This window comes from Trichomycterus rosablanca, chromosome 13 (genome assembly GCF_030014385.1).
Source record: "Trichomycterus rosablanca isolate fTriRos1 chromosome 13, fTriRos1.hap1, whole genome shotgun sequence".
Taxonomy (NCBI): Eukaryota; Metazoa; Chordata; class Actinopteri; order Siluriformes; family Trichomycteridae; genus Trichomycterus; species Trichomycterus rosablanca.
In genome coordinates this window covers 20,427,021-20,439,157 of record NC_086000.1, presented here as the reverse complement: position 1 = coordinate 20,439,157, position 12,137 = coordinate 20,427,021, and the positions used below count along the sequence as shown (strand labels likewise).

Here is a 12,137-nt window from a genome sequence, read left to right as displayed (position 1 = left end):
CTATTTATTGTTTTCCAGCAACTAAAAAATCTGATAAAAAAAAAAAAAAAAGCAGTTATGCATGATGTAACTATCAGCTATCAGTTCATGCCTCTTTTCTATTCTTTTGCAGTTCCAGGACAAATGTAAATTGTTGGTTTAAAAAAAAAAAAAACACTTTACAGCTACATTGGCCAGATAGAACAAGTAGTGCATTTATATTAAAATAACAATTAAAAAAGAAGAAAATAACAAGCTTTTATTAAACAAGCTTTTCTGTTTGTTTCGTTAGCTGATGGTTTGGGAAGCAGGTAGGGCCCTTTCTGTGGTTAAGGGCACATCCTGTTTAACCACACACAGTTTCCATCCTTGAGAAATTACAAATATCTAAGTTATGTAAAATTGCAATAGGGGTGGATGCAGGATGCACAACACAATACAGCCAAAAATTTTCAACACTATAAATCCCAGTATCGGTTTACATCAAAGATCCAAGTTCTGATCCAAATGAGGCCTAACCACTAAAGAAGTCAGCACATAAGACTGCACCAGTTAGAAGGGCTGAGTTGCTGTTTGGCTTTCCTTTCTCTAGAGGCTAGCCACTAAAGTAACTGGATCCTCAGATTAATTAGCTTAATACAGACTTTTTAATGTTTTCATTTAACACTCAGTAAAGAGAAGCTTTTAGGCATGAATACAAATCAACTAGTCCCAGTCAGTGTGTTTCTTAAAAAAGGAACAACAATTCTTTACCTTAGGCTGATGTATATATCAATTATTTATCAATTTATCAAATCAGTTATCAATTGTGTTTGAAAATCGATTTACAATCACAGAAGCATGACAACTAGTAGTCACACTTGATAATACATTATAATCCCCAAAAACCTCCAAAGCAATTGGATAATACATTCATCTATATTATAATTATAATAATATTTTTAAATTTTAAACATAACCTCCAAGACCAATCGGACAAACATGACAAATGATTACTAAAAGAATATGTGGAGTGCAATATATGATTTACCATAATTTGTTACGTGATTTGTAATCATGCAATTTTTTCTAGTGTATCTCTCATCTACCAACAGTCATTTCACCTTATGATTCACTAAAACCATTTATCTAGTCACACGCTATGTACTGACAGAGTAAAAAAAAAATTTGTACGTTGGGGGCGGAGGCTGAGTTTGGGGCGCAAACCACAGAGTTTCTCAGAATCGCCACCACTTTAGAGTAGTGGCCACAACCATAGAAGCTGTCTCAACAACTTTATTAAATGTGTTTGAAAGCAGACCACTGCATGGGTGTAAAGGTTTAAGGAAGTATATTTCCATGCCGCAGTGTTCAGACCTACACTGCTTCCTAGTTGTTGACTTTTAACGTGTGCTTAGTATGTGCTCGAACATTTACTTAGCATTTTAACTATATATAGAACAATAAAGTGTTTTAGCTATTGGCACTATGGCAACTCAGCAGAAGGTGGTGATGCTATACAGTGTCAGCGTAGCGTCCTGGTTACCGGTTCTCAAAACATGCTTCCAGTCACTGCCTTTAAGGTTTGTGCATGTTTACCCATACAGCACTGGCACTACTGCCAATATTCAATATTCCTCCTCTACATTTGTATTTCAAGTGACTGCTTTATCCTTTTTGATGCAAACTTTAAGAAGCACTGGCTAGCAGATCATTGTCACTAGGACTAGTGCCTCGCTGAAGGCCACAAAGGCACTGTGTTAAGAACGTAATACATGCTAACTAAAGCTAACAGCTAATACAATGGCCAGAAAGCATTGGAATAGTTTCATAGTTTCGATGCAGATGAGACAATGCACCAATAAGACAGAGCAAAGTGGCTGTCTGCCTTTCTTTTCTCCAGAAAACAGATAGAACAGCTGAATCCGTCTGTTGTTGCTTTCTTTACGATTAAGTGTCAAGCCACCAAAACCGTTTATTTCTTTCCACAGTGTGGTGTCTGTGTGAAAGCAGGGGTTAGGTGCCACACACCACAAAAACATTTTTAAATACTTTTTCTTTAGTACTGCAGCTTAGGCCACCTATACTGGTTCATACTTGTATTCCTCAATCGCAAACTCTAAACGTGTGCAACTTGTGCTTGAGACAGTACTAATATCACAGCAGGATGATCTGATTCTGGACAGTGTCAGGGTCCTGGGCACCAGTTTGGAATATCTGCTCATATCTACCAGAGTTTTTGGTCTGGAGAGTCTAGCCCCCCCTCCTGCTATATATTAAAACATGCATGTGGGTAGACTGGCTAGCTGTAAGCAAGGAGTGTAAGTTCATTTGTTTGTTTCCTTTTTTCTTCTTCTTTTTTTTTTTTTTTAATAAAGGGTCAATCATAGTCTTTCTTGTTCTGTTTTAGGAGTGTAAGGTAAGAAAATAGACAAGTGTGTAATGCCCCAAAGACTGGCATGGCTGTACAATAATACAATATTTATTTATTTATTAGGATTTTAACATCATGTTTTACACACTTTGGTTACATTCATGACAGAAACTGTAGTTATTTGTTACACAATATTAATCAATTCACAAGTTTAATGTCAATCACAGTCATGGACAATTTCGTATCTCCAATTCACCTCATCTGCATGTCTTTGGACTGTGGAAGAAAACACGGAGCTCCCGGAGGAAACCCACACAGACATGGGGAGAACATGCAAACTCCGCACAGATAGGACCCAAACCGCCCCACCTGGGGATTGAACCCAGGACCTTCCTGCTGTGAGGCAAGAGTGCTACCCACTGAGCCACCGTGCCACCCAAGTTAGTACAATAACTATGAGAAATGTAAATAAATGTGTCTTTATGATGAAAAATCGAAGCATAGGTATTTTATTAGGAAATAATGGCTTTTACTGTAGTTCGTAGGAGTCTCACAGCCTAACAAATGGCTTTGCAACCTTTACCAGAATAATACTTGTATTAACTTTCCAGATCTCCCTCAAAAGATATTTTTAATGTTACATGGTTTGCTGACTGAGACCCTTTAACCTTTTTTGCTGGAAATGCTTAATTGATGTACTGTTTATGTATGTAGACCACAAGTTTTTATTGGACATTGCCCCATGTGTTAACCAGGTACAAAATCAGCTTGTCTTAGGTACCTGGGATGATGAATTTGTCCAGTTAGTAGCAACTGTAAAATTAGCTTTAACATAGGTAAGCACTGTACATTGTGTTCAACCAACAAGATGTTGGTTGCAAATTAAAATAACCTATAATCTTCTACCCCTCTGATTAAAAATCACTGATCATCACTTTTCAAATGATAATAACAATAAGTATAGTTACCGGAAAAGCAGGTTGAGTTGATCCCTCTAGGGTACTAGCTGCTTTCTTAAATCCTTCACCTGTGATGTGATTAGCAGAGATATCAAGAAGCCGTAGGCGAGGCATGGTGGTGGCCGCAGAGAGGAGTTCTGGAAGAAGGTCATCATTAAAACGGTTGGCCGAGAGGCGCAGCTCTGTCAGGCTGCTCTGAAGTTTGAGGGCACGCAGAAGAGGGGCCAGACATGTTGGAGCCAGGCTGAGACCACATACACGCACAGACGGGGAGCCATCCTGCACCTCACAAAGTCGTAACACGCGCTTGTTTTCTTCTTTAACACACACATTAGGAGACCCTTAAAATCACATGAACATACGTACAAAAACATCTTTATACACTGTGGGGTCACACTATTATGACCACTTCCTACTTTTGATGGCTGCTGCGCGTAGCTCATGAAGGAAGTCACGTTTCGTGAGCTGGCATGGTGGGTATATAAGGTGTGGAAGGCACGCTCAACCAATTTGGGTATGTATCCATTCTTGCAGATCATGTACACCCACACATGCCGATTGTCTTCCCTGGGGCAGATGGGATCTTTCAGCAAGACAATGCGACATGTCAAACGGCCAGAAATGTCCGACATTGGTTGGAAGAGCATGACCAAGACTTCCAAGTACTACCCTGGCCCCTAATTACCCAGACCTGAACCCAACTGAGCATCCGTGGGACCACCTCAATCGTCGTGTTTGCTCTATGGATTCTCCCCCATGCACCCTCCAGCAGCTGTGGGATAAACGGCAGTCAGCATGGCTCCAGATACCTGTGACAATCTACCAGGACCTTATTGAGTCACTTCCAGCCTGTCTAGCTGCTGTCCGCGCTGCATACGGCGGTTACTCTGGATTTTAGCTGGTGGTCATAATGCGACTTGACAGTGTACATCAAGATCACAAAGATAAAACAAATTGGTGTAGCAGTCCATGCAAATCACAGGTGTCCATGCAAGTGACTCTTTTCCATATGTACTCTATTTTATACAGCAGAAATATTTAAATCTGAGATAGTGTGCCTGGCATCTAATGTACCTACTTTGCAGCCATCCTGCAACCCAAACAGAAAGGTACTATCACTGCTGCTACTTGGTTTGTGGATTTAGAGCCATGTGTGAGTAGCACTGAGTGGAATGGGAAATTCTCTCAGACTCAAAGGAACTCTTTTGGGTACTTGGATGCATTAATAAAAGAATACATGCCGTGCAACATATGATTTACCCTATTTTGTAATGTCTATTTTGTAATTTCTAAAATGCTCAAGTAGTATATCATGCAATCTTTTCTAGTGTATCTCTCATCTACCAACAGTCATTTCACCTTATGATTCACTAAAACCATTTTTCAGTTCACACTCAATGTGCAGTCAGTGTAAAAAGGGTTTGGGGTGCAAACCACAAAGAGTTTCTCAGAATCACAACCACTTCATCGCAGTAGTCCCACCATAAAAGCTGCCTTCATGGCTTTATTAAAATGTTATTGAAGGCAGACCACTCCATGGGTGTAAACAATACATAACAAAAAAAATGACTAGATTGGGAAAGTGAAGCAAGAGGGGAGAAAAGTTAGGCGCCAGTCTTGCTTGGCTCACAAAACTTTGCCTTTAAATTTCACAGCAGCTGACAGCATGAGTTAGTTAGTTAGTGTTTAGTTTTTAACGCCATGTCTGCCCTTTGGGCCATGTTCATGGCAGGAAAGGTTGTGATCTGTCTTTTATTTATTTATTTCATTTGACTTAGAGAAGTTATGTCTGTTGTCCATGTATGTTCATTTATATGTATTGCTTCAGTTTTGTTAATGACAGGAATTTTAGGAGTGTTGTTGCTTTTGTCTTGGTAAAGAGTTCCTTTATGGTTTTTGCTGATAAGATCTGTTGTCTTTCATGGTTATAGATGTCACATTCCAGCATTAAATGTTTTATTGTAATCTGTGTTTGGCATGTTGCGCAATATGGGGCGCTTTCGCCTTTTATCAGGTACATGTGTGTTAATCTTGTGTGTCCAATACGACATCTTGTTTACACTGTCTGGTCCAAACGGTTTTCGAGGTAGGTCTTCATTTTTTCCCCAATAGTGGGATTAGCTTCATACAATTTATTATTCTGGTGTGTGTTCCAGTCGTTTTGCCATTTGTCCTTGATATATGAGTTTATTGTAGGTTTGATGTCCATTGGTGGGATTTGGTACATTGGATCTGGTATGCATGTGGCCTTTTTTGCTGCTTGATCTGCTCTCTCGTTGCCCAGGAGCCCGCAGTGTCCTGGTATCCAGCATAAGATAATATTGTAATTGTGTTGTTCTTGGCAGTATACTTTCTGCAGAATTTCTGTGATTGTTGGGTGGTTGGTTTCTAGAGCTTGGAGTGCTTGTAGACAGGATTTTGAGTCTGTGCATATGAGTGTTCTTCGTTGTTGAATTGATTCTGCATACTCTAATGCTAGGAGTAGTGCTTGGGCTTCTGCTGTGAAAATCGAGCTTTGTTTAGGGAGGGTTTGCATACTGCATGAAGACCAAGTACAATAGAACTTGTAGTAATATGCAGTATTGTTTGCCGTATGTATACTGCATCGCATGCATCCCACACATCAAAGATCAGTTAGTTTTAGGTGTTCAGGTGGCACAGTGGTAAAAAACATGCTACCACACCAGAGCTGACATCTCGAACTTGCTACGAGCGGGCCACACAGACAATGATTGGCTCGTCCTTCAGGATTGGATGCCGGAAAAGATTACTTATAACTGATGCAGTTATGGTCTCTGCTGGCTGATTGTGTCATTTTACACACTACTACTGCCTGCTGGTACTAGTTGGTTACGGGGCTTTCCTGATGTATTTCATATTTTTAATGGGCTTGGGTGATGCAGCGCTCAATTACTGTAGCTCATTAACGGCAACATAAAGGTTTTAATTCTTAGTGGTCCTATCAACCGGCTAGGTGTCTACACAGACATGATTTGTTATGTCTGAGGGGGCCCTGTCCTGGGAAACCAGACGTAGTGAGATTCATACACTTATTACTTCCGAAACATCATTACAATAAAACATGCTAAACTAGTCATTAATTAAAACAAACAGTAATGTTACAATTTAATGTTTGTTGGCCAATCAGCCAACTGGTATGAGTCAGACTCATGCATAAATGAAGAAAGGTGACAAAGGCACTTACCAGCATCTAAACTCTTACAGGCTTTCTTATAGCGTTCAGGAAGAGGAGGGAGGTCCCAGGAACAAACTTCAGCCACAACCTGCAGACACACCATTCCATGAGTGGATCAACCTAACATGACTCTACATGAGCATCAGAAAAATAAAAAATGCCACTATTTTTTACTAGTTTTAACTAGTTTTAAAGCCGGTTCTGTCTGAACAATCATAAATAATAAAAAGTGTGTGTTGTAACCAACCTCCTCGTTGGTGTGCAGCACAGCCAGCAGAGGGTCAGCAGGTGAGAGCAGAGCGCCCTCTTTGTGCAGTGAGAGACGTGGCAGCAGCCCACAGGTCTGATAATAACGCTGTGCAGCTTGATCACAAAGCCACGATACAGTGCAGTCTGCCTCACTAACAATAATAAAACCCAACACTGACAGTTACACATCTGTACCTAGTGTCCAGGTACAATACAATATTACTGTGTAGCTCTATATATATATATATGCCTATACATACCTACATACAAAAATATACAAACACACCTCCTAATTTGTTCATGTGTTTCAGCCATACCCATCACTGACATCTTTATAAAATCATTTGTATGAAATAAATTACAGTTTATTTATACGGGTTCGATTCCCAGGTGAAGCAGACCGTGTCCTTTCTGTGTGGACACGGCATGTTCTCCCAGTGTCCATATGGGCTTCCTCCGAAAGCTTCGGTTTCTTCCCACAGTCCAAAGACATAGTCAGTTTAATTAGAGATACTAAAAATTCCCAATAGGTAAGAGTGTGTGTGCGTGTGTGAATGTTTATGTATGTCTGCCCTGTGATAGACTGGCGACCTGTTCAGGGTGTTTCCTGCCTTCATCCAGTAAATTGTACCCACCGCAACTCTTAATAGGATGAAGCGGTGGTAAAACAGACAATGCGTGAATGAATAATTGTTTGAAAAAAGAATTCTAGTATATTTGTATTCTTATATGTACAGAAGTGCAAGTGTGCAAAAACACTTGACAGTTGCAAATTAATCTGTATATATTGTAAGTATTCAGTATAAATAAAGAGCTTAAAATATTTTTTATAATACTTTTAATATTTTTTCAATTTTTAGAATTGTATATGCACATAATTATGCACAAAAAGTGTGAAAAAAAAACAAACATTAATTCAAACCTGTGTGGAACTGGAATCAGAAATACATTGTTCTGAACTCTAACCCTGATCCTTATCGGTGCAGGTAGTGGAGCTGCTGTGGTATTCGAGACAATATGCGGCTACAAAACACAAAAAAACACTTATTAGTAAATTTTCAATAAGCAATGACTAGGAATGGACTACAATATTCAGCTTATAAAATATTACATCAAATTTATAACAACATGTATTATTTAATTTCCATATCTGTTTGTACATTACAAGCTAGATTTACATTTGTCAGTAGACCATGGGCACATGTTAAACATTAGATCTTTATAGGTTAGTTGTAAAATGTACAATTGTTTACAAATTTACTTAAATCAATCAAGTTGGTTAAATAATCTCGTCTTTGAGTTGTTTTTAATTAAATACATGTCCTACTGTCCCAACTTTTGGAACTGGGATTTGAACATATCTGGGACAATGAGAGGGAATCACTCACCACTGACAGTGAGCTGTAGGGCTGAGGGTGTGCTTGCAGAGGTGGGTCATCATCAGAGGGAATGATGGGACTTGGTGACCTGCTGACCTCTCTTCTGCCCAGCATCATCATGCCAGGGAGTTGGTTCATTTTCATCTGCTTTGTCTTATTGTTCTTTTTCAGAGAGAGGCCTCTGCTGGAGGAGGACTGAACTGCAGAAAGAGAGGAACAAAGTTAGTGGAGACAAACATGGAAAGAAAAATCCATATTATAATTTACATTTACAACGTTTAGCAGACGGCTTTATTCGAAATGACTTACAATTGTAGCTAAATACAGTGCAAGCATTCGAATGTTACGGGTCCAACAATGGCTATTTGGTGGTGGTGGGTCCCCAGTGACCTCTTGATTACTAGCTATCACTGCCTTACCCATCACAGCCAAGTTTAATTAAAACACAGACACTACAGTGGTAGTGGCTCTGAGTTTATATTATTTGATTAAAAAGTATAGCCTAAAATAATTACCAAAAACTTTGGAACAGCATATCTTGTTGGAATACAGTTTTCCGTTCAGTAAAGGCGCATTCACATGAGAAGTGACAAAACAGCGGTTCAAAAAAGTGGAAAAGCGCAAGTTATTTTGCCGCTTCTCCTGTGAATGCACCTTTACTAAAGGAATACAGTATTCCAAGAGCAAGCATCCACGATCTTAAGGCGTAAGAAAACAATAAAGAAGTAAAGGTAAAGTGCAGGTTTTATTGTATTTTATTATATGTATGATTTTTTTTTTTTTTTACTTTTTTTCAATTGCATTTCAGTGTTTTTATATTATACTTGTGTTATTTTCAGTGTATAAGTGTCAAAAACAACCCCATTATTTTACATTAGCCTAAAACATACGCAGTTTCACAGGACAATGGAACGCATTAACAGGTTTCCCATACAGTGGGGTCAAAAAGTATTTAGTCAGCCACTGATTGTGCAGGTTCTCCTACTTAGAAAGACGAGAGAGGTCTGTAATTTTCATCATAGGTACACTTCAACTATGAGAGACAAAATGAGGAAAAAAAATCCAGGAAATCACATTGTAGGATTTTTAAAGAATTTATTCGTAAATTATGGTGGAAAATAAGTATTTGGTCAATAACAAACAAGCAAGATTTCTGGCTCTCACAGACCTGTAACTTCTTCTTTAAGAAGCTCTTCTGTCCTCCACTCGTTACCTGTATTAATGGCACCTGTTTGACCTCGTTACCTGTATAAAAGACACCTGTCCACAGCCTCAAACAGTCAGACTCCAAACTCAACCATGGCCAAGACCAAAGAGCTGTCGAAGGACACCAGGAAGAAAATTGTAGACCTGCACCAGGCTGGGAAGAGTAAATCTACAATAGGCAAGCAGGTTGGTGTGAATAAATCAACTGTGGGAACAATTGTAAGAAAATGGAAGACATATAAGACCATTGATAATCTCCCTTGGGGTCAAGATCTCATCCCGTGGGGTCAAAATGATCATGAGAACGATGAGCAAAAATCCCAGAACTACACGGAGGGACCTGATGAATGACCTGCAGAGAGCTGGGACCAAAGTAACAAAGGCTACCATCAGTATACACACTACGCCGAGAGGGACTCAAATCCTGCAGTGCCAGGCGTGTCCCCCTGCTTATGTCCAGGCCCGTCTGATGTTTGCCAGAGAGCATATGGATGATCCAGAAGAGGATTGGGAGAATATCATGTGGTCAGATGAAAGCAAAATGGAACTTTTTGGTAAAAACTCAACTCGTCGTGTTTGGAGGAAGAAGAAGAACCCAAGAACACCATACCTACTGTGAAGCATGGGGGTGGAAACATCATGCTTTGGGGCTGTTTTTCTGCAAAGGGGACAGGACGACTGATCCGTGTTAAGGGAAGAATGAACGGGCCAAAACCAAAGCCAAAACCTCCTTCCATCAGTGAGAGCATTGAAGATGGAACGTGGCTGGGTCTTCCAGCATGACAATGATCCTAAACACACCGCTCGGGCAACGAAGGAGTGGCTCCGTAAAAAGCATTTCAAGGTCCTGGAGTGGCCTAGCCAGTCTCCAGACCTCAACCCCATAGAAAATTTGTGGAGTCCGTGTTGCCCAGCGACAGCCCCAAAACATCACTGCTCTAGAGGAGATCTGCATGGAGGAATGGGCCAAAATACCAGCTACAGTGTGTGCAAACCTGGTGAAGACTTACAGGAAACGTTTGACCTCCGTCATTGCCAACAAAGGTTATGTTACAAAGTATTGAGTTGAACTTTTGTTATTGACCAAATACTTATTTTCCACCATAATTTACGAATAAATTCTTTAAAAATCCTACAATGTGATTTCCTGGATTTTTTTTTCTCATTTTGTCTCTCATAGTTGAAGTGTACCTATGATGAAAATTACAGATCTCTCTAATCTTTCTAAGTAGGAGAACCTGCACAATCAGTGGCTGACTAAATACTTTTTGGCCCCACTGTACATCCTTATGGGAAAAATACCTTGAAACTCAACGTCTTATAAACTCAATGCCACTCCTAAAACCAATTAACGTCGAGTTTCAAGGTACCACTGTATATCCATGTTCGATTCTAAAGACTGAGCATTTGGTAGATCGTCTTTTTATAACCAATCAAGACTCCCAACACAAGAGTCAGCAAGTTTGAGACAGGATGTCTACAACAGCAACCACAACTTGAGTGGGTTTCACTTCCATCAGCCAACAAGAATCTGAGGCTAGTGTGGGAACAGGCTAACTAAAACTTGACAGATAAAGACAGATAAAACAGACTGATAAAAAAGTATATATATATATGACATGCATATTATAGCAGCAGCATCCTGAATTCAAGCTGTTTATGCCAAATTTAAACTCTGTCATTGTGTCCATAAGTGAGAGTTTAATGTTTCATATTTGAAATATGCAGAGCAAATAGAAGTAAATAAAAGGAAAAGGTCTAAAACTTTTAGCACTTTAGCAGTCAATGTTTATCAAACAGCAGAGCCCTAGGTTGTGCAGGTCATAATTAAGCCATAATTCTTAATAAATACAATCTAAAATGTTCCACACCTCTGTTTGATGGCTCGCCAGTTCCAGAAGCTCGGATCTGGCCTCTGCAAGACGTCAAACTTTGCCACCTGCTACCCAGTTCAGAATCGACTCTTCTTTTTTTCTTTGGCTGAGCACTCGCAAGGTCATCTTCCAGCCAGTCATCTGCTATGTAATCCTCCTCAGAGACCAGGGCTGACACCTGATTGGCTGACACTGCCGGCGTGCTGCTGAAAGCCGGCTCTGATAGGCTTTGAGAGAGAAGGCGGGACTTTGCACTGCCCAGGCTTTGCATGGCCATCTGGTATTCCTTTCTGCTAGACAGAGTATCTTTGCTTCCACTGAAAATTGAGTTATCCTGACTGGGACAAACCACATCTTCAGGAGGTAGGGCTTCCGTAATACGAATTCTCGGTCGGACAGGGCGCAGTGGGCTGATTTCTGAGTCTGACTGCTCAGAGGAGATGCCGTCATCCTTAAAGATGTGAGAAGGGAAAAAGACAACATGTAGCTCATAGATTTCCAGAACAGTAGAAAATATATGCAGTAGTTGGAATCTTACCCCAAACAGAACATTCTTCTCAGTTCCTCTGAGTCGATGGCGTGGCCCAGTGGACCGCCTGGCTCTGGAAGGTGTGCTGGCGTCTGGGGGTGTGTGAGAATTGAGTAAGCCATTTTGAGGTATAGGACTGGACTCATTCGGCTGCAGCAGTGGCTCTGAGTACTCAGCATCAAACAGCTGGCTGTCCTGGGGAGGTCTCGTGATCACAGCTGCAACTACAGCACAGAGTTAGGAAGACAAAAATAAAAATGTTGGAAAAATAATGGTTTTGTAAGAATGTAAATATAAAGGTTTTTTTTTTATACTGCATACATTAGAACTCTATATATTTGCACTGAAATTTGCTACTTTTTGGCCATATTTCATTAATTTCATATTATATTTCATATTAGATTTTATATTTT

General features: G+C 40.0%; 1 protein-coding gene across 2 annotated transcripts in view; it reads right to left on the bottom strand.

Moving 5' to 3' along the window:
• The window catches only part of tonsl (tonsoku-like, DNA repair protein), a 36,239-nt gene that overhangs the window by 9,057 nt on the left and 15,045 nt on the right, over positions 1 to 12,137 (bottom strand). For both annotated transcript variants that reach the window (XM_063007805.1, XM_063007806.1), the window contains exons 17-23: positions 11,734 to 11,948; positions 11,193 to 11,646; positions 8,125 to 8,315; positions 7,659 to 7,759; positions 6,735 to 6,888; positions 6,497 to 6,575; positions 3,301 to 3,608 (exon numbers count right to left, since the gene is read on the bottom strand). In XM_063007805.1, the coding sequence (XP_062863875.1) occupies positions 3,301 to 3,608; positions 6,497 to 6,575; positions 6,735 to 6,888; positions 7,659 to 7,759; positions 8,125 to 8,315; positions 11,193 to 11,646; positions 11,734 to 11,948 (1,502 nt within the window). The remainder of the gene's footprint in view (positions 1 to 3,300; positions 3,609 to 6,496; positions 6,576 to 6,734; positions 6,889 to 7,658; positions 7,760 to 8,124; positions 8,316 to 11,192; positions 11,647 to 11,733; positions 11,949 to 12,137) is intronic.